This window comes from Haliaeetus albicilla, chromosome 4 (assembly GCF_947461875.1).
Source record: "Haliaeetus albicilla chromosome 4, bHalAlb1.1, whole genome shotgun sequence".
Classification (NCBI taxonomy): domain Eukaryota; kingdom Metazoa; phylum Chordata; class Aves; order Accipitriformes; family Accipitridae; genus Haliaeetus; species Haliaeetus albicilla.
This window is the reverse complement of record NC_091486.1, coordinates 5,011,655-5,032,731: the sequence shown is the minus strand read 5'-3', so window position 1 is coordinate 5,032,731 and position 21,077 is coordinate 5,011,655. Positions and strand designations below refer to the sequence as shown.

Genomic DNA, 21,077 nt, shown 5'->3' with positions numbered 1-21,077 from the left:
TAAAAAATAAGCCAGAATTTCTGAAGTCTCCTGATGGTATTTAGACTTCTCAAGAGAGGACGACCTTGCAGAATTAGGTCCTTATATTTTAATGAATAAAACCAGGGGCTAAAGGACTTAGTTAAGCTTTTGAAGGCTCCCACGCTTCTTCTGAGCTTTAAGACCCTTTTTCAGTATTAAAAATGTTTCAGCATATTTGTTATTATTTATGATATAGGAGGGAAGTTTAATACAAGCACCAAAGCATGAGGAGCCACACCAAATCCTGTTGCTCTTATCCAGCTTCTTGGGAGAACCTGCTCAGTTTGGGTGAAAAGCCCAACCTTTCTCACCTACAGCTGGCTGTAGAAACCAGCATATTTTAAACACATTCACATCCTAGGCTACTTAAGCTTGATGGATTTTTTTAATATAATTTAAAACCAGTCTAAAATTTGACACTCTATTTCACAGCATAAGACTATTTCTTAAAGCTGAAAATTGAGGCAAGAAAAATCAATTCCCATATTTTAATCACAGGAATTAAGGTGGGGATTTTCACTTTTATGTTCCTCTTACTAGAACTCGAAGTAACATAAATAATCCAAATTTTATAATCTGAAGCGAGATTAGTTTCTCCTGCAGCCCATGCCCTCCTCCAGAAGGCAAGTCTCAGCTCCTGAGCACCAGTCAATTCCTATTAACCGTGGTTGCAATAAAACAAATTAATCATTCACATCTCATTGAGGCATCCAGTACAAGAAGGTGAGAAATTAGAAACGAGTATGTTTTCAGAAAGAAGAAAAGTGGTGGAATAAATAGCAATTCATCTACCTTGCTTGTAAAAGTAAGATACATTGTTGAGGATAAAGTTCTACCCATGAACAAGACTCCTTTCTATTAAGATGAATAAAGTAACCACACACAAGTATGTGATACATAAGGAGATGGAGAAATTACCAATGTAGAAGGTAGCAAACATAAATGAAAAATGGTAAGGGTCACTGAAGCCCAAATTGGGTTATTTTCCAAAGGTGCAGCACTAAAGACTCGAGTGGGAAGTCTGAAAGGCAGCTCAATAGTTAGAGAACAGGCAACAGAGAAATTAGCCCATTAAATAAATGGACTCCTAATTTACCAGTGAAGGAGCCGCTCAGAGACAGTTTCTAGCAGTGATCAAAGGTAGAGAAGGTAGATTTTCCTGAAAGGATGCTCTGAATAGATTCATGTTACAAGACTATAGGCCTTGCTCGACATTAACTACACCACTTGGAGTAAAATAATGCCAATAATATACATTATCTAGCAGATGCTTTTCAGTTCAGTCATTTAGGACTGCGCATAATGAACATTCATTCAACCACTAGCAGTGAAGGTTCATCAAATCAGCCATTTATTTTCTCCTTCCCCTGGTATCTGTTTCCAGAACCTGCCTTCTCCTCTCTTTATTAAGACTAGATTACCCATACTTCAGGTATCATTATTACTGCATTGGAATAATACTGACACAACATACTTTTTTTAACGGTTGCCCATAGCTATGTACTATATAGGAGGACGAGCTGCACGTCCTCCCTAGTCGCTGCATTTGAGTAGCTGTACTTACCTAACAACTGCTCCATGGACAGTTTGATTTTCTAGATGAAGAGGAGTATCACCCCAATTCCCCCATGAAAAGGTTAAAAGAGAGTAAAGTCAATAACGGAGCTTGGACCTCTGAAGAGAATAAAGTGCTCAGGTGAAATTTCATATAGCCAAACAAAGCGTCTTCGTCATTGCAAGGCATGCTCCTAGTTAACAATTTCAAGCTAACAAATGCTTTCCAAACTCCATTTTTCTCAGGAAAAACCCGTTTGTTTTCTTTATAGTAGGTCTTTTAAAAGGGAGTCATAACTGATGGATTACAACATGTTTCTACCTTTTCAATCTGAATTTCATAAGAATAAAATAAACCACAAATGAAAGTGCTTGTACCAGGCACGTTGAACCTTTCTTCTTCTATTAGCATATCAGTCTGCAATCATAACTAGATCAATAGCGAAGATATCTGCTTAAAAGAGCACCATGCTTTCTTTTGTCAGAAATTCATTACTTTTTATTAGGGTCATTGCTTGAAAACTTCAAAACACCATATGGACCTAATTGTGGTTTATTTTGGCAAAAAGGAAGACACTGTAGAACAATTGAGGCATTACATTCTACAATTCCATTACTTTCATCCCTCTCCGTTTTATTACTGTGTCATTAAAGGCAACTTGAGTGAGCGAAGAATTATAGTGTCATGTGTACGGGCTAGTAGATTAATAACAAAACACACTCAAGTTTAAAGGTATCTAACAGCTGTTTTCATTATTTTGTGTAAATACGCTTGAAGCATATCTATCTGATTAGTGGATAGAGTGCTCTTCTCTGTCACATGCCATGGGCACTGCTATGTGCAAGTAATCAAAGTGCTCAGAAAATGAGTTTACATTGTTCACTGCTGAAATACACAAATGTCAGAAAGTGACTGCGCATCAAAGCTTAGGCAAATCATCTGCTGCAAACAAACAGACTCCAATGCACATTGCAGCTTTAAACATTCCTCTGCAGCACAATGACTGAACAGGACTTATTGCTAGCCCAAATGAAGTGACGCTCGCAGAATAATAAGTCGCTAACGTATAGATGAGCCGAGAAGTTCAGCACCGAGTACCTCGGAAAAGAGCGCAGCTGCTTTCAGAACCAAAGATATACAGTTTTAAGGTCATAAATATTGGGCAACTTTATAGATATCATACAGGGTTTCACTAGAGGAAAAAAAAAGATTTTTTTTTTTTTACCTGCTACTGCCCTTTTTATTATTATTTTTTAATTTTTTTTTGTGACTAGGTTACCAGAAATCCTGACAGATAATCCCTCCTTTTATTGGCAACAAAAGGAAGACAGTTTAGGCACCCAAAAAGGGTCAAATCCTCCCTCTTGCATATATAGTCACATAATTCAAGGTCGGTAATTTAAAATCAGATGGCAGATAACATAAGTGAACTCCGAAACCAAAAGACCTGCGATGAAGTTTGGGGAAGGACAGATAAAATTTCAGCCACAGAAAGGAATTACTGCATAAAAAGTTCTTCTTTCTGTGATTCATTTGCTTCTAGCGCAGATTGAGGCAATTTTAGTATTAAACTACGCTACACAAGGATGAATATGAAAGAGCCATACAGACTCATCAAAATAGGAAAGTTAAAATAAACTCATTCTGACTCCAATGAGCTCAACAGCAGAATTTTATCCGAATGCTTCACTGAGCAAAAGTAAACTGAGGCAAAATCGAGAAGGATGCTTCCAAAGCCGCGATACTCAGACGTTTTGCCTGAAGACGGTTCTTGCCGACACACGTACCACCCGCTGCTTTCCCCAAGCACTGTGGTTGTCAACCCTTGGTACCGCTTCAGTTTGCGTTGTCTTCTGAGGGATGCTCAGGCTACCACAAAACAACAAAGTCCAAGACTGATGCCCCAACAACTCCAGTGCGGCAACGAAGAGGAGAGGAGGGACCAAACACGCTGGCTGTGACGTGGCTTTCTTCATAAACACTAAAACGTCCAGATGATCCCAGTACATAGGTAGAGGCAAAAATATTCTCCTCATTTTTTTTTCCCTTCCCACCACGGTCATTATGAGTCTGGCTAATGAAAATTCCTTCTGATCCCAAATACGATGAGAGGTTGAACGTATGAGCACGACATACCTTGCAGGACACCGCTCCTCTATGAAACATCTGATTAATGAAATACAAGATAAACCCTGTGCGCAGTACATAGAACAGTCTGGTCTTTCGTTGCGTCTTTTATAGACACTAGAAATAAATTATCTCCTTCACGGAGCAGTTCAGGTCTCAAGATTGAAGTCAGTATGCTACCATCTCATAGTCCATCTCTTTTCACCTTCATTTTGGGGATATCATCAATGCAAACGTCTGCAACTGCCTAGCACTACTCCTATATTGTTTAACCAACTATTCTATGAATTTATCAAATTCCTCTTACATTTCAATAGTGTTTCAACAGTCATTTCAAAACTAAATGGCTCTCAGAAAAACAAAAAGGCACCAAACAAAAAACCAAAACAAACCACCTCCCTACACACCCTTTTTTTTTTTTTTTTTTTCATTTCCCATCTGAGTCATTTAATAATGACCAATTTATACCTAGTGGATGTTATAAGGATTATCCTGGAACTTAAATAATTCCTCCTCTTTCATGGCTTTTATCCTCTGACTGTATTTATAAAGATTAACATATATCCCCTTCTCAACCTTTATTTTGCTAGGACAAGTGAACCATACTCTTTTAATCTGCTCTCATAATACAGATTCTCCTAATCACCCTAGCAGCAATTCTCTATACCTGTTTCACAGTTTAAATTAATCTTTTTGAACATGGGTGACCAGAACACCACAAAATTTTTCAGTGCTTTACATAGACGCACCGATCTGTGTATTTAAAAAAATATCTTTTCTATTGTGTTTGAGAATCACATAAGCTTTTTTTCAGTTGGTGTGGTGCAGCTATACTGCTGGTTGGTGCATCTGGAGCAGCAAGTTGACTTCATGTCTGCATGTTCTTTACGTTCTGTGTTTACCTACACGGCCATATAGACTAGTCCACCATTTAGCACACAAAAGTGACCAAGGGAAGGAAGATCTGCTTGCTTCTTTATTTAACATCTATGAGAAACGTTAGCTGGAGAACAAAAATGCTTAGACTCTTTAAAGGACAACCTGGCTGTGAATAGTTTTGGCTTTTTTTCTGAGAAGCAACGTCATAGAAATGAAGACATGTAAACCCGCTGCCGAGCACCCATGATGAGTATTCTGGCAGAGACGGGGGGGACATACCTAAAATCAAATCTGTCCTGGAGAAATTAAATCAGTCTCTTCAGCTGGTGCAAAACCAGCACTAAGACACCTGTGGTTTCTAGACCCAGCAGTAAACTGAAAAGAGCTGACAAGGGAGGACAAGTGGAAAGATGAGGGCTCTGGTCTGATGGTGAGACATTACATACCATTAGGGCCACAGCTAGTTGGGCATTAACGAAAATAGAGACAACGTGGTCTGCTGATGCGTCCCAAGATTATAAGAGGGCAGGAAATACATAAAATAGGCCAAAGATGGACGAAGTCTTTAGTTTTCTGCAAGCCTGACCCGAGGACTACACTTAGGAGTCATCCGATAGGAAACCAGCACAGTTTTATGAGGAATCCACTCTAAAATTAATCACAGGTTGGCTGAATCAACTTAATAGCCAATTCATTCTTCCTGGCTATTGTTAGTGCCTGTAACATTGCTTGAAAAACAGACGGAACTTAATAATATCTTGTTATACAATATCGAAACCCCTTTGCTGCGAATACGGATTTCTCAACACGCAAAATGCCCCACTGGTAAAAAAGGTGATACAATCCAAAGATCTTTTCTCATACATACTTGAGGAAAAGTAGGTGGCAAAGTGTTCCTAGACTTGGCTCTCCCATAAGCTCTTCAGCTAGCATCCCTACTACTTGGTGCTCGTAAGCTCAAAACTCTGATGAACCCTCATTACTATTTAGACACGCATCTTTTCAATAGTAAAGCTGAACAGCTACCTTAAAAGCATTTCTGGTACGTTTACGTTGGGATTTTCATATTTTTATATGTATGCTATTTGAATTATTAAAGGGAAGAAGAGGAGGATTATTTCATCTGGGAGTCACAACTGAGCATGGGGAATGTCCAAAATATAAAATATTAAATATTTGCAAAAGCAAAAGCAAAAAAGAAAAAAACTAAACAGATTAAAACACTCCTTGTGCAACAAAGAAATTATCGGTGATTTGGCAAAATTAGATATCATTTAACTTCATCCCATTTGGTTATGTATAAATAAAACATCTGTATTAAGTTTTTCTTACACATTACATAAAGGTCATCTCCATAGGACTGGAGAGCTATGTATCAAGTTTTCTCTTCAAACTTAAAACTGTGATTTTATGTTTTCCATCATGTAATTTTGTTCTCTTATTCTTTATTCTCTGAAATTCCTACAGAACATCTTAGTATCTTCTCCACTGACACTTCCATCTAATGGTACCTCTCACTTCAACTTGAACTGGTTGTTGGCAATCTAGCACACAACAGTGCTCGAAGCAGATCCAACCCACTTAAAGTTTTAGTTTCAAATTTAATAACAATTTGCAAGGCTATCTATTCCACCATTCTTTTAAAGGGCCCGCTCTTTTGGGGCTTGGCTGTTTTGGGGTTTCGTCCCCCCTATCCCCAAACTAATATTGCATTCAAGACGAAGCATGGCTTTTTCTAAAGGTATTGCCATTCCCCACGACCAGTAACAGAGAGTCTTTCACTCTCCTAAAAATGATTTCTGAAAACATTTTGTATTCTCAGTGAAGAATTTCTAAGAACTCTGATATCCCTTCCTATTGCTTATCTTTTCTGCAATTTTTAGCACATCACCTACTTTTTTTTTCCATTATATTACAACAAGGAATGCCCAGAATATTTAAGCAAAAAGGTTCTGTCACTGCCTCATGTAGCAACTGAGAAATAATATGCCCAACATGACTGCTTCCCTCTCTGTTACAATTCTGTAAGCATGAAATCACTTTAAAGAAAAACAAAAAAATCCACCTCGACTTCTATGTAATATTCATGAATTTCATAATAAAAAAATATGGAATTGTTCAAACGTTGAAGGGCGGTATTTTGAAATGCAAAATTCAGCAGGGACAGCCTTGTCTATAAAAACCATCTTTCACACATGCGAAGGATTGAAGTCCATACCTTCATATGGATTGGAACCGAACTGGACACAGCCGCACCACTCGATACCCAGCATCTACTTTCGTGTGCCACCTCCTTCCACCCATGTTAACGTTGTACTCACGCCGAGTGCCAAGCGCCCTCAGCTCCCATCGACTGCAGTGAAAATGAGGGTATTTAGCACTTTGCAGGATCCTACCATTAATCAATAGCCTTTGTCCACTTTGAATAGAAGGGGAAAAAAAAATCCCCAACCAGCTTACAGTCTGCCACGACAATTTAACCAATTAATTCAAACTTCACTGATTCTTATTACAACAATTTGATGCAAACTCTGAAAGTATTTCACGTCTGAATCATCCTGCACGGGGACGATATTTAACATGATCCCAGCCTTGAGGAGAAAGACTCTGTTGTGAAAGGAAAAGAAAAAGAACAGACGGAGAACTAGGGTAGGAAGGCGGAGAAAGCCCAAAGCAGGGCTTGCATTTATTATGCTTGACAAAAGGTAACATAAAATCATACCAAATCGATGAAAACTTTCGCTATTGTGGAAATTGAAGTAAAAATGTATTATTGTTTTTATTCCAAGTACGGTTGAATTCCTGTATTACAGATAGACTAATCCCAGGAGAATTAAAAGCGCCATCCATACCAGTTGCTGATGAAGGTGTCATTTTCATCTCCTCTCCCATGATATCCCTCAACTTCAAATGCCCACACTTATTACGGCAAGGTAGTCTATTCTCTTTACAAGTTGCAGAGACATTATTATGCATGGAAGTGCATAATAATCCAGTCCAGTCGTGACTCTACCACTGACTTCCCACATGAATATGCACGAATCAATTAAACCTCTGAATGCATCAATTTCCTTCTCGAGTAGTAATGATCATAATAATAATAATAGCTGCCCACTGTATAGGGCACAGCGTGCAATATTTTTAATGCCTGCTAATGAAATGTGCTATTAATTATTAGAATGTGGTTTGTTTATGAAAGCCAAGTACCAGCGTGTCTCAACTTTGTATTCAGAGTGACACAACTTGAACGTTTCTAAAAAAACGGTTATGGGAAATGCTTACAAGTATTACGGCAAACCCTACTTAAAAATCAAATGGTATTTAAATCAGTATGAGAACTTTTACATCTTCCCAGCTATACTGCAGAGAAATTTGCAGCTAAGGGGTTAATCAGATTAGATGGGAGTGGTTATAGGCTCGATGCCACAGGTTTTGCCCTTTGTGGCTTCTCACATCCCAGACTTGGAAAATATGAGCTGTGATACTGAGAAAGGTAAGAAGCCAGCACAGCCCCATAGTGATAAATGAGTTTGCATCATCTGTCATTAGAACTTCCTGCCAACAGGGTCATTCCCTATTAAATTACCACTTGTCAATGTTTAAAATACTGATTGATAAATGACTGTGCCAAAACTGATAACACGACAGCTTTTATTTTCTAATATTCTTGGTTACCACATTCTGCTACTTCAAGATACAGCTAGAGTAGGGTTTTTTTTCCAAGTACTTTAGTGAAAGACAATTTAATCTAATACAAAACTAACAGGTACTGTATAATGATTGGTCCTGATATACATTACATACTATTCTTCTTGCCAAAACAAACCTACTGGCGATTTAGCGATATGGGTAGATCCAAGTTTCACATTTCATCAAATGCTAGTAATCTGTTTTATCAATATAAACTGCATTTTAATGAAAAAATTCTTTTCTTCAGTACACTTCACTTTTAATGCCCCAGAGTATAATAATTCGTTCATGCTGTAGAACAAGAATGTTTTACAAGACCTTAACTCTCCAGAGAAATTTCTCTGTAAATACAAAATGCAAGTTTTATGGGAATGTGTTGTATGCAACATGAGCAGTACCCAACATAATAAAAAACTAGGTTGCACAGAGAATTCTGCTTAAGTATCCTGGTGAGCTATTGTGAGACTAAATGGTTATTATGATAGCGTTTAGTGGAATACCTATACAACAGATAAAAGAGAGTCAGTAAAACTATTTTTGTCCCTCAATAGATAAAAAGAAATTAGTTTTCAGAAAGTTTTGCAAAACGAATACATCCCAGCAGACTGTTCAGCTGGGCCCTCCTCTGGGAGGGCACTCTCAGTCTGCTGCCGCTGGAGAATTCTGGGGATATTTTGGGGATAAAACAGGCGCTTTCTGCCTGGAAGACCAGGCTGGGGCAAGAGCTACTTGTCCACGATCCGGAGAGAGAATGGAAACTCCTCCATCGCCCCCAGCCTCCCCGGCGGCACACGATGCACGTGTGGAAGGACGCTTGAGGCACCCTTCATTCAACCACCCAACCCCTTGCTGTAGGTGCAGCTACCTGCAGTTAGCCCTTAGCCCAGCGACGCAGAAGGTAACCGACCCGCTGCTGCAGACTCCGGAACTGAAAGACTCCCATTTTATGCCCCTTTTAAGCCAGTACTGCACTTTCCTCCCCATAGGTGCTGTGTCCCAGATCTTGAGAGCATCCCTCGTGCTTGTCGCGTAACTCTTCGCGTGCCAACGCCAACCCCCAAAACCTGCTTGCGGCAGGTGAGGAGCAAAGACATTCAGGGGAGCAATTTCCATCACCCAGTTCTTCAGCAGCAAGCCCCAAGGTAGGAGCAGTCTATTGGCATTTGCTAATTATGCTAACTACCCATAACCCGTGATGGCAGGGAGGCTATGCCTACCAGAGAGAGCACGGCGCACCACGGAGATGCCCGAGCCACCACCAAAGGCGGTCGCTAGCCTCAGTACCAGAATCGCTATCATTAGCATAGTACTCCACCTAAGCTAATCTATGCTATTTCACTGGAAGGCTAATTAGCCAAAAACTGCTCTTCTAAGGTATACTGCTTCCCGTACGCAAGACGGTTCACTAGAGCTCACTTGGGTACCGCTGCTGAGCATCTCTCTGTGCAACGTAGACACGTCCCCAGCGCCCATCTATAGCTTTGGGCTCTTGTGGATTCAAGCCTCTCCTTGCTTGGTGACAACTGTATTTTTCCAGCACAGCAAAGCTATGATATAGCGTTAAGACTGCAGAGGAAGGAGGAGCCTCTTAGTTATCTAAACAGAGGTCTGAAAGTTCAGCCCTGCAAGCCTGGTCCAAGTGATGCAATTTTTTTTTTTTTTATTTCCCCAAAACAGGCTCCCCCACACGTGACAGTCACGTTCCTGTACAGGAGATACTGTCAACGTCTTTTAAATACTTCTGCTTTAGTCAGGAACTCCCTTGACTGGCCCTAAAGTACTCTCTAAATTGGCAAATTCTGCCTCTCTCACACTATAACTAAAAAAATATAAAATCAAATGGTTGAAAATATCCTGCTAACTGTACTAAGTTATAAAAGCAAATGAAGAAACAACAGTCTAAAATCTTTAATTCTACTTCAAAATGTGTTAATGCAGATAGTACAAGATACTCACTAACAAGTTCCACTTAAAAGAAGCTATTTTTATTTTCTGCTGTAATCCTCATCCTCTCATGTTTCTTTTATATTATTCCACCTTAGTCCAATGTGCATTTTGAGCTCTTAGGAATGTTACTTCATTGTTGCTTATAAAAACTTCTTCCTTTTCTACCACATCATGATAATAATAAAGATATATTACAATCAGAGGAATAGTAATAACCGAAATCTATATTACGATTTTCGTTGAAATGAATTCCAAGGAGTACCTAATCTGACCCCACTTTGCCGACTGCCACAGATAGTACGGATGCAGATGGACCAAAAGAACTCGTACACAATATCAACGAGACCGTGCAGAGGTGCTCCAGTGGGGTCTGCTGGCATATGGAGATGCAAGTACCAAAGACAACATCAGTAGAAGGGGGATTTTCTTCCTGAACCATAGCTTTGCAGTGCAAAAGTGGAAACAGACTATATCAAAAGAGAGTCTATTGACTGTATAGAAAAAGAAAGTAACATTTAGGATTTTGTTTACATTACAATAGAAAAGATACTGAAATTAAGCCAATGACAATATAAGTCTGAGTTACAATGTATTTAATTCATTGTGTTATAAAACCCCAGTCTGATACGCAGCACATATGGCACATAAGATCAGCTACTGGTCTACAGCCCTTGCAATACCTATGCACTATGAAGTGACAGCCTTAACTTGGAGGGGTTTTTGTCTCCAAGCTTAGAAGTACTCGGTAGAAATTATGTATTTCTACATAATACACTTCATCAGAATGTATGAAGAGGAGAATTCCAAGTCAGAAATGACAGAGGGTGAGTATATACAGAGTAGCTGTAGCACCACAGGATGCAATATGGAAGCTAGTCGTCAGAACCAGAAAACAGGAGGATTAGGTCAGTAAATTTCTTACTCTGCTAAATCCTCAAATCCTTTCATCTCTTCTCATTGTCAGATAAGGACCACAGTCTGGTTGTTTGCTCTGGGAACACCAATATGTGCCCTTAAGACAAATATTTATTAAAAAGTAGAATCTCTATAAAAAAGCATCGATAACTTCCTCTCAAAAGTAGAAAAGCAGTAATTAGATGCCCGTCTGAAATATTTAAATACACGTTACACACACGTATAATGGTACCTCTAACAGTATTCACAAGTATTTCCTAGGGTATCCTTCATCATTGTACCTTCACTCTTAAGGGATCAGTTACTACGCTGCTTGTGCTCGTTTGTGTACCCATCACCTACAGTAATTACATTAAAAGGTAGATATGTTACAGGATTAACTCATGTGACATGCTCCTTCATTATACTGGTTTTGATCGAGGGTCAGATATATTTTATTTTGCCCTACAATTGCAATATTAATCTAGAATAATCTTAAAAAGATCGCCATCACATGCACGAGGATAATTTCGTAGATCACCTCTCTCCCAAATCCAAACAAAGATTATGTTTCAGATACAAACACACCCTGAGACGCTCACACACAAAATAAAAGAGGTCAAAGAAAAAAAAAAAATCACCCTGGTTGTTTTGCCTTCAGAATTTTAAAATATTTTCCCAACATCTCAGCAAAATTATGCATTTTAAAAAGACTGCAGGCACTGAAATGATTGTCAGTCATGCAAATAATCACTTACTTACACTGTATGAGTTTGGTTTGGATAAAGCAAATTACCATTTGAAAATAACTTGAAAAACACTCTGGGCTAAGAGCTTGCTTTATAAATTTTAGCTTGGCCACAATTTTTCTTAACCTTTTTCTCGTCAATCTCCATTCAGTCACTATACTAATACAGTCTACATTAAAAAACAGCATTCAATTTCCACAGGTGCATTCAACATTATTTAAAACATGATCTTGTAAAGAAATAGTAAATATTGGCTGCAGCTGAAGGTCAAAACCCAAAGAACTTCAGAGTTACACAGAAGCAGTCCTTTCTTCGGCTTTTTTTTTCCTGTGATGATATTGGGCTTTGTCTAAAAAACCCAGATCCTACATCTAGGGTTGGTTATTGAATAAAATACATATTAGAAATAATAGAGCTGATTTAATCTGTGGTTCTAATTACTCTGCTGAGAAAGTTTTACAGTCACACTGTTGTTTATGAACATCTTAATTTTGTCCATCACTGCTGAAAATAGCTTTCTGATATAATTTAAAGTGCAACAACCACAATGAAAACGTGAAAGGTGTCCTGCTTAGTGAGGAAAGATTTAATGCAAGAGCAGGACACTAAGAAGAGCACACAGAGAGATGTGAGATCTTCCTACTTTACCAGTTTGGGTAGTAGTCTAATGATTCTACCCACCTAATCACCTTCTGCTTTGGACAAACGATGACTGTGTGTACGACTTCAGACTAATTCGTCACGTCTTGTTTGACCCCATCTGCCAGGGCTGACAAATCCAAAAGAGCTGATTTAATATAGGACACAGGCTTATCACAACTTCATCTCCAAAACTAGGCTTGGGCCACATAACTTCCTAAGGTATGCCAAAAAACCACAAGACCCTCTTAAGATGGCTCGGTAACAAATACGCTGAGCATTCACAGCATTCCCTCACTCTTTAAAAACACGGTCTCTAAGAAGCAATGTGCGATCCTCAAAGATATATGGGTACTGATCTCCACTGCCATCCAGGCAGCCAAGTCCCTCAGGAACACTGGAGGATTTTAACCCACTTGCCAAAACCATAGGTTTAAAGACTTAACTTTAGACATTGATTTCAAAACTATTTGCATCAGTGCTTTAGAATATAAAGTTTTCCAAGATACTGAAATGCAAACATTGCAGCGGCAACAGCAATAGAGTGCACGACCTCAGCTCCTGTACTAAAAATCCCTCTCCCCCAAACCACCACAAATGTATATTTAGCCTTTGAAACAACTGTAAGTACAAGCTGGTCAGGGACAAAGATCTCAAGTGTGGCCAGAACTTATTATTGGTTCAAAAGCCGGACTCTTTCTGAGTCATTATGGTGCTTTCCATCCTTATTTCAGCAAAAAAACGTACCCAGCATCATGTTGGTTTTAAGAGTATAATCAAATTGCAGAATCATACCCTATTTAGTGCCGGTCCCATCGAAGCAAAGTTCCTGCTCGGTGGGAGGAGAGTCCCTTATAACAGGAAAAAACAATTGTGCCAGGTTTAATCAAAAGTGAAAAGGATCTAGCGAATGTTCCCTTTGAGCCACATAACCCACCACTAATTTCAAGACGGGCTCTGAAACGAGGGTAATAAAAAACGTCCTTCAGAGTAACCGAGGAAGACTGAAGAGCAACTACCGCTGCAGCTAATGCCAACATCTGCAAGTCTGCTCCCTGCTACTGGGATGCTTTTCGCCTACCTGGAAAGCAATAAAAGAAGAGGTAGGGGAGGGAGGAGGGAATAAAATCCCCCTGCAACACACCGAGGGAAATATAGCTCCTTGACTACAGGCTTATCACTTTTACTGTTCTCTAGCATTTCTTTCTCCTCCTTGACCTCCCCTGTACAAATATATACAGAGCTGAGGAGCTGGCAACTCCTTAAAGACTAAAACAAGTGGGATATCACGAAAACAAGTGGGAAATCACTCATCCCGAACGATGCAAGTTTGTACGACACGCACTAAGGACAGGCTCGGCAGATCAGACGCTGCCTGAATAGCCTCTGATTATTGAAAAACATTTATCAATTAGGGGATTTTGCATATTATCAAACTCTTTCATTAACGATGCTTTAGCTGATTAGTTAGAATGTCACCATAAATAGAGAGTTTTGACAGGCTGGCGGCAATTTATGACGTGGAAAATGTACTGACCTGCTCACATCAGGAAACCTGACTGGAAAATAAAGAACTTGGCACTTCGGTCTGATTATTTTTTCCAAATCCTTAGGTCTGTGGTCAGGAATCAGCTTCATAAATTTTCCAATGGATGTAAGAAACGATTCCATATTAAAAGCAGAGTTGAACACCACAACATCAGCAACCAAACTGTAAAAAGCGGTTAAGGTTAATGAATTCACTGCTGCCACAAAAGGAACAGAATTATTTTACATGCAGTGGAAATAAGATACATATTCTCATAAACAAACAAAAGGTGTGAGTGAAATGCTAATTAAAATCAGCCTTTTCACATGAATTAGGAGTAGCATATGTACCTTAATCAGAAATGTCTTGACTTCTGTCTATTCACTCTTTGAAATACTTTTAAACTTTTTTCTAAGTAATAAATTACTATTATTAATCTAAAGGAGCACATCCTATTCTATCTGCGGATTCAGATATTTTATTCATAAAATGGTAAGAATAGTATTACTGTCATTATCTCTTAAAAGCATTATAAACAGGTAAGGCCCACTGTAATATGACTTTTGTAGAATTAAACTTGGAAGAAAATGAAAATTCCTTAGAAATATTCCTTTGTACTGAAGGACAACTTACCTTTGGTTAACCTACCTTCAACCGACCATGTGTGTGAGGCAGCAGGATACTAGAGAAATGGAATGTTAATTTAACCTATGCGTACAGAATCCTGATTAAAAGTATATTCACCAAATATATGTACATATAAAATACACAGCACACAGTACCAAAAAAAGTTTGGAAAAAATGGCATATTAATGCAATGTTGTGTTCTTTACTGCTGTGTTTTAAAATCAGTAATTTTTGATCAGTAATTTTAAGATGTAGTTAAATGATAATGTAGGTATTACCTCACCACTTAGAGTCAGCCTGGAGAAAACGAGAAGCTATCAAAAACCCTGAAATATCTGGAAGTTTATCCTGGAAGTGCTGACACAATCTTAGCTACACTGGCAAACGCTCACCGCTAACGGAGGTAAGAAATGCTTTACGGCCGGTTGGTTTTCTCAATATGTTATATATCGTAATACAGACCTATGGGTCATAAGATACATCGAGGACAGACGTTCATAAGTCACCGGGCTCGTGAAAAGTATATTTGAGGTGAGAGGCTGTCATTCATCCTCACTGCATCTCACTGCTGTCTGGTCAAGAAAGACAACTGACACTGCTCACCAAAGCAGCAGGAGTCAGCAGGAAAAGCAAAAAAAACCCAACATTAAAGAGAAATAATCCTTTTCAAGCAGGCTGCTGGAGCTGAACTGCTTTCTGGAATCCCACCCTCTTCCCCACCTATGGTTTTTAACCCGTTGGTCTCCTTGGTTTTGTACAAACAATCCAGTCATCTTTTCTGCAGTGATTTACAGATGACCCGAGACAACGCAGGAGCCCGGCACGTTTCTTTGCTGCTCTCTGACGTGTAGCAAAGGCTCCAGCACCATCATCTCTGCTTCTCTTGTGCATCAAGTCTTATCTGCCCAACTTTTTCCTGCAGGCTTTGTGTATCGCTGGCAAATCAGAAAGATCCTGTCACTGCCTAAGCAGCTAAAAGGAATCTCAGCCGTCATTGAAAAGTGTGATTTTATTAGATTAACCCTCTAGAAACATCAGGGAGGAAAAAAAAAAATTCTTAATGCTCCAACCTGAAGATTCTAAGTGCTCTAATTTTAATCGTCTCCAAAACCTCTATGCAAAACTGGAAAGATACGTTTTCCCAGTTCTAACAGATTTGGAAGATGGCATTTCTTTGCAGATGACCACTAGGCAGTTACAAACAGTAGAGAGGAGATGGCTTCTATGTGCTGTTAAAAAGGGGGTTTCTGCAGCAACAGAAATGGAAGATGAACATTATAGAATTACATGGAGAAGCTACTGGAGGCTGAAGGAGACAGAATGGAGCATCTATAGAAGTCTTTTTTTTTCCTAGTAAAAGTAGCTACTTTTATTATCTTAAAAATGCATATGTCGAGGATAAATGTTTGTCAGCTTACAATAGATGTGTGAAAAATAACTGCCATAATAAAGCAAAATATGTATACAAAAAAATACTCCTTGCCCCAGTGCCAAAACCCACATCTTTTTGTTATAACATCTGAAAATGGCTGCTACAGTTTTCAAAAGATCTTTCACTATACTTTCCCATCTTTACTGCTCAGCAAGTGAAACATGTTGCAAATGCTGTGGCAGAAGCAGCTCCAGAATGGCCAGAGTAAACACAGTACACAAAATTATTTGAGAAATTTCAATATCAACTGACTTGTATTATAAAGATGTAAAAGCTTAACTTGTACCTTAAAATGCTCAATCCCTATTCCTAGTAAGTCTCCTACTAACAGATAGGTGAGAAAGACCACGGAAGTGACTTTATTTCAGTTCAAAACAACCCAGTTCCGCTGTTTCACTTAGGTCTGTACAACGCCTAACCACAAAGCTTTTCAGTGTTGCTGTTATTAACTTCTTTCATTAACTCGGATTCGAGAAATACATTTGTTTTTAGCAACAATAAAGGACCGCAGCCTTTAAAACGTCTGGGTATTTTAGCACTGCACAATTTCTGAATACTAGATGAAAGAAATATAAGGATTTATCTGGTATGTTTACTGCCCTCTCTTCACAAGAAAAGCGCTGCAGTACATTTTAATTTCTGTTTATTTCCCTAAAACCCTCTATATAATTTCAGTTGGATGCAGTAAAAGCTATGGCCAAGCAAGAGCTGATTAGCTGCAGCTTTGCGAAGCATCCATGAAACAAAGCATCACGCTTACGGCCGAGACACGGGTCAAAATCGCCACCGCTGACGGGGATGCCACAGTAGCCCAATATAGCATCGGTGGACTTTATAGGAGAAATTGAGACGAGTTTATAGAGCACTCTCATCAACCTCTCTTCAGGACTCTGCTGGTACCTCGGTTCGCTACAGGGTCAGCGTTTGCGCAGAGAAGGGCTCCTCGGGTTTACGATGGTGCAAGGCTGGAGACAGAAGGACACCTTAAATAATACGGAGCGGTGCGAGAAACACCTACCATGAAAGGATCTGGTTGTATCCGTACTGAAAATCCCTTTCCTGGCATTTCTGGACAGGATATGCCAATTGGTTCTCATGGAAGTAGAGGACCTTTTTCAATTTGCCAAGGTCAGGGCGGAGGGCAGCGAGTTCAGCCAGGTTAAGCACCGAGCTTGCAAAGAGGATCCTGGAAAACAAGGAGAGCAGTGTTTACTGTCTGTGAGCATGCTCGCAAGGGTCACCCCTTCTCCTTCTCCCCCCCCGCCCCAAGAAAAACATAACCCCTATAGGGACACATCAATGGCTAAGCCTTAATACCATGTAGCAGCATTCAAAGTTTTGATCTCTTAAAAAGCAGCTGCTAAGAACCCAACTAGAAAAGCACCGAATCTCATTGGTCTTCCCAGCTCGGTTACAGAGAGATGCAAAATAAAAAAAGCTGGATGGATTTTATTGAAAAAGGCAAGAAAAGCTGTATCTGAAGGACAAATGGAACAAAGATAAGGCTGACTAGGGAATACTTTGCTTGCCAGTTTCATTACACTTTACTTCTTTATGCAACCGACTACTGAAATTCAATATATGAGCAGGAATGGCACATGTTCATGTTATGACAGAAACCCTTTTGATTTATGCAGTGCACTTATCTAGTATGGTCTGGTTTTCCTTTTTTTTTTTTCTTCACCCTTCTTCTGTTTTATTTTCACATTTTTATTAGGTATCCTCTATAATGAAATGTTGTTTCTACCCTTGCACCCCAGTATTGCCGTAGCACTCCTGCTATTCCACAGTCTACAGCACTGCACACATCCGTCAATTATATAAAGCAGGCACAAACAGCACTAACAAGCTGCTATCTTAGCCTCGTATAACTTACCAGGCTATCAGAAAATGAATGTATTTAAATGTGTAATATGAAATTGTGACCCTGCTGTAACCAGTGGCAGATTCCCCTGCATTTCACCAAAAGCATGCGAGTATCTCCTGTCCCCTGGCTAACGCTGCTTTCAAGCAAACTGAATCCTGTACCTACAGAGAACTGCAGAGCCACAGACATTTGTGTTATACGTTTCTCATCACAAGAGATAAAAAAAAGAAAAAATAAAATTGAGATCAGGTATTTATTGCACATAAAATATTAAGCTTTAATAAACTACTTTTCAACATAGCATGCTTCTGACTTTTTTTTGCTAGCCACCGTTTTAGTGGTTCAGATTCAGAATTTCTTTGCAATGTTTAATTCTTTTAAAATCTTTCCTATTTTTTCCCATTTTTATTCTTATTCTTCCTACTCTTTAACCTATTTTATTCCCATTCTTCCTATTTTTACATGAATTTTGTGTTCAAGATTACTGCCAAACCAACATCACGAATACTAAAAACTTCTGATTTCTGGCTGTCAACTTTAAAACTCATGAACTTCCCCAAACAGCCATATAGATATATGTATCATAATACCACCTATGCTAACACACACTGGTCTTAGATAATCTGTATCTACAGAACAAACACCTCCTAGAAAACAGATCCTGTATCCATCTTCATCAACCTCAGTCAATGCTAATCTGAAAGGCTTACGAAAGTAAGAGATGAATGTTATTGCCTTGTTCATCAAATATTTGATCGTTCTAAAGGGACTGTCAAACAGAATGCCAATTAAGATAGGAGCTGAGGTTTATTACGAGCCATACTAAGAGGAAAAAATAGTTTTACGTAAGTCATCACTTATTTGTCACAAAGAGTAATAACCTCTGGACCTCGTAACAACCTGGGTGCCAGACAGAGGCAGGGAAGCTTCCTACGGGCGATGCAAGACCCCTGCTCAGCGACAGCTGCGAGTTTAGCACTAGAGTGACAAAGAAAAATACAAACAGGAGCAAACATACCCCAAATATTACAAAAATGAGACAAAATGGTTGCTTGGCAAAATTCTTGCTACTTTGGGATTGCATTACAGTTTATCCTTCACTGATTTTTTTCAGAAAATCGCTTTCTGCCATGAGTTAGGAGGAAAACTGTATTGACGCAGGACACCATCTACGAACTTGGCTGCGTTTGAAGGAAGAGAGGAAAAAAAGAGATGGCACATCGGGATTGAAAACACGGGAAGGAGCGCAGAGCAAGGCACAAAAGCAAGCGTGGAAAGAGAAGACGGCGGGGGTGCCAAGGTTAACACGACGAGTGGCGAGAAAAGGGCAACGGGGAGCACCACGAGAAATGAGATCTGAGATTTAAGCTTGGACAAAACCGGGTAGCTCAAATATCTGAACTCTCTCAGATGGACAACGGAATAACTAGAAGAATATGAAAAAAAGATGGTTATATCCACAGGAATGGAAAAAAAAAGTGTTGGCAGTACCGGCTTAGACAAACCGGAGGAATTCAAACAGCATCATTAGAAAGAGCTTGAGGCTGGCTTCTAGCAAGGCAAGAAAGGCCCAAAACTTGGAACGCTTGCAAGGGGTAGACCCAAATTTTCTCCACTGTGAATGGGAAGCAGCAAAAGTCGACTAACAAGCAGATCGCTTATCACTGCCCAGCTCAAGAGAAAACTGTTGCGATTACCAGCAAATTCAGATTTAGAGCCTGAAAAGACACGGCTTACGCTTCTTACGGCAAGAAAAAATAAAAATAAAATAATTTAAGTGGTAATATTAGAAAACAGCCTTCCCGATTCGCTTGCATTACTTCACGGCATTTCCAGAATTTAACCCAACAAATATGAGATACTCTTATACTTGTTTCTTTACTGGCATAAAAGCTGCTAGCCAACAACGATAACCAATTTCTCTAGCATTATAAGCTTGAATAACCTGACAGCACGAGTCCCCGTGAACGTGCCCACAGAGCAGCCACATACGTGGCTAATGGACTCACGCAGGGCACTGGAGGATATGCTGGAGTGTATTTCCACTTAACACCTATTACAAGGGGAAGAAAGGAAAGTTTATTATATATAACGTAGCGTGCGACATAAATATATGTCAGTTGTCATTCCGTGTGACATCAACTTTCCTTTTACCTCGGGTTATTATTTAAGTAATAAATCCTAACAAGGTGAGCTTTATCATCCCACGGAGTGTATCCGGGAGGTAGAGACACAAGGTGATGGCAAGAACGCTTGAAACATGATAATTCCTGACAGCTGCTGCTTGAGCACAAGTTAAATTGAACAGTTTATCTCAGCATAAAGATGTTATAAGGTTTTATGTTTAATTTAAAAAAATTAACATAAAACCCAGAGAAAGCAGAGTTAGGCAATCTTTCACAAACATGACATACTACAATCACTGTATAAGCTGGATTAGTACTTATTACCATGCTACTAGAGAATTAAGCTGTTTTTAGACCACCAAAGAGCTTTAAATTGCAACTTTTGTCTCTGTAAGAGAAACCTATATTTAAAACGTCTGCTAAATTCAAATTAACAGCTACATCATTAACTTACCATCTCACAACCCCCCCACACATTTCAACTGCTATTATGGTAGTCTTATCTAGACCTATCAACGCTACAACATTTAATATATACAGTCCTCTTCAATAAATATATTGCGCGAATCCTCACAAAACCTGCGTTGAAGGTCACATTTCTAACGCGACCACCCTAGCTCTCCTCTCCGAAATATCCCCAAGTATTTTACTGGGTTACACATGACCTTCTTCCATAGAGCACGACCATCACACATGCAGTAGCCCCACTGCCTTGGAGGCTGGCCAAATTTCAGGGCCACCATCCACACAAGCTCCGGTCTTACACTAAGCTTCTGCTTGATCTGAATCGCTTAATAGTCCTTCTGACTTCCAAGGACCTGCTTGTATGAATTATGTTAAGCGTGTGCTTAATTCATACAAATTTTCATGGGAAGGAAGCTGAGCGTGCTTGCAGTTCAGAGCTGCGATGTGTCCGAAGAACGCTCTGACCTTTGCTATTGTCTTTCCCATTATTTTATACCAAAGGACTGAAAATCAGTAAAATATCAAAAGCAT

At 39.3% G+C, this 21,077-nt stretch overlaps 1 protein-coding gene across 11 annotated transcripts in view; it reads right to left on the bottom strand.

Annotated features, from left to right (window-relative positions):
- Positions 1-21,077, bottom strand: part of GTDC1 (glycosyltransferase like domain containing 1) — a 185,623-nt gene that overhangs the window by 74,112 nt on the left and 90,434 nt on the right. For 9 of the 11 annotated variants that reach the window (XR_011324266.1, XM_069780753.1, XM_069780755.1 and 6 more), the window contains 2 exons: positions 17,107-17,274; positions 14,039-14,212 (listed from right to left, as the gene is read on the bottom strand). Coding sequence is in view for 10 of the 11 variants with exons in the window: in XM_069780753.1 (XP_069636854.1) it covers positions 14,039-14,212; positions 17,107-17,274 (342 nt within the window). In the remaining variant the exon portion in view is untranslated. The remainder of the gene's footprint in view (positions 1-14,038; positions 14,213-17,106; positions 17,275-21,077) is intronic. The other 2 variants (XM_069780757.1, XM_069780759.1) reach the window with 1 other exon arrangement.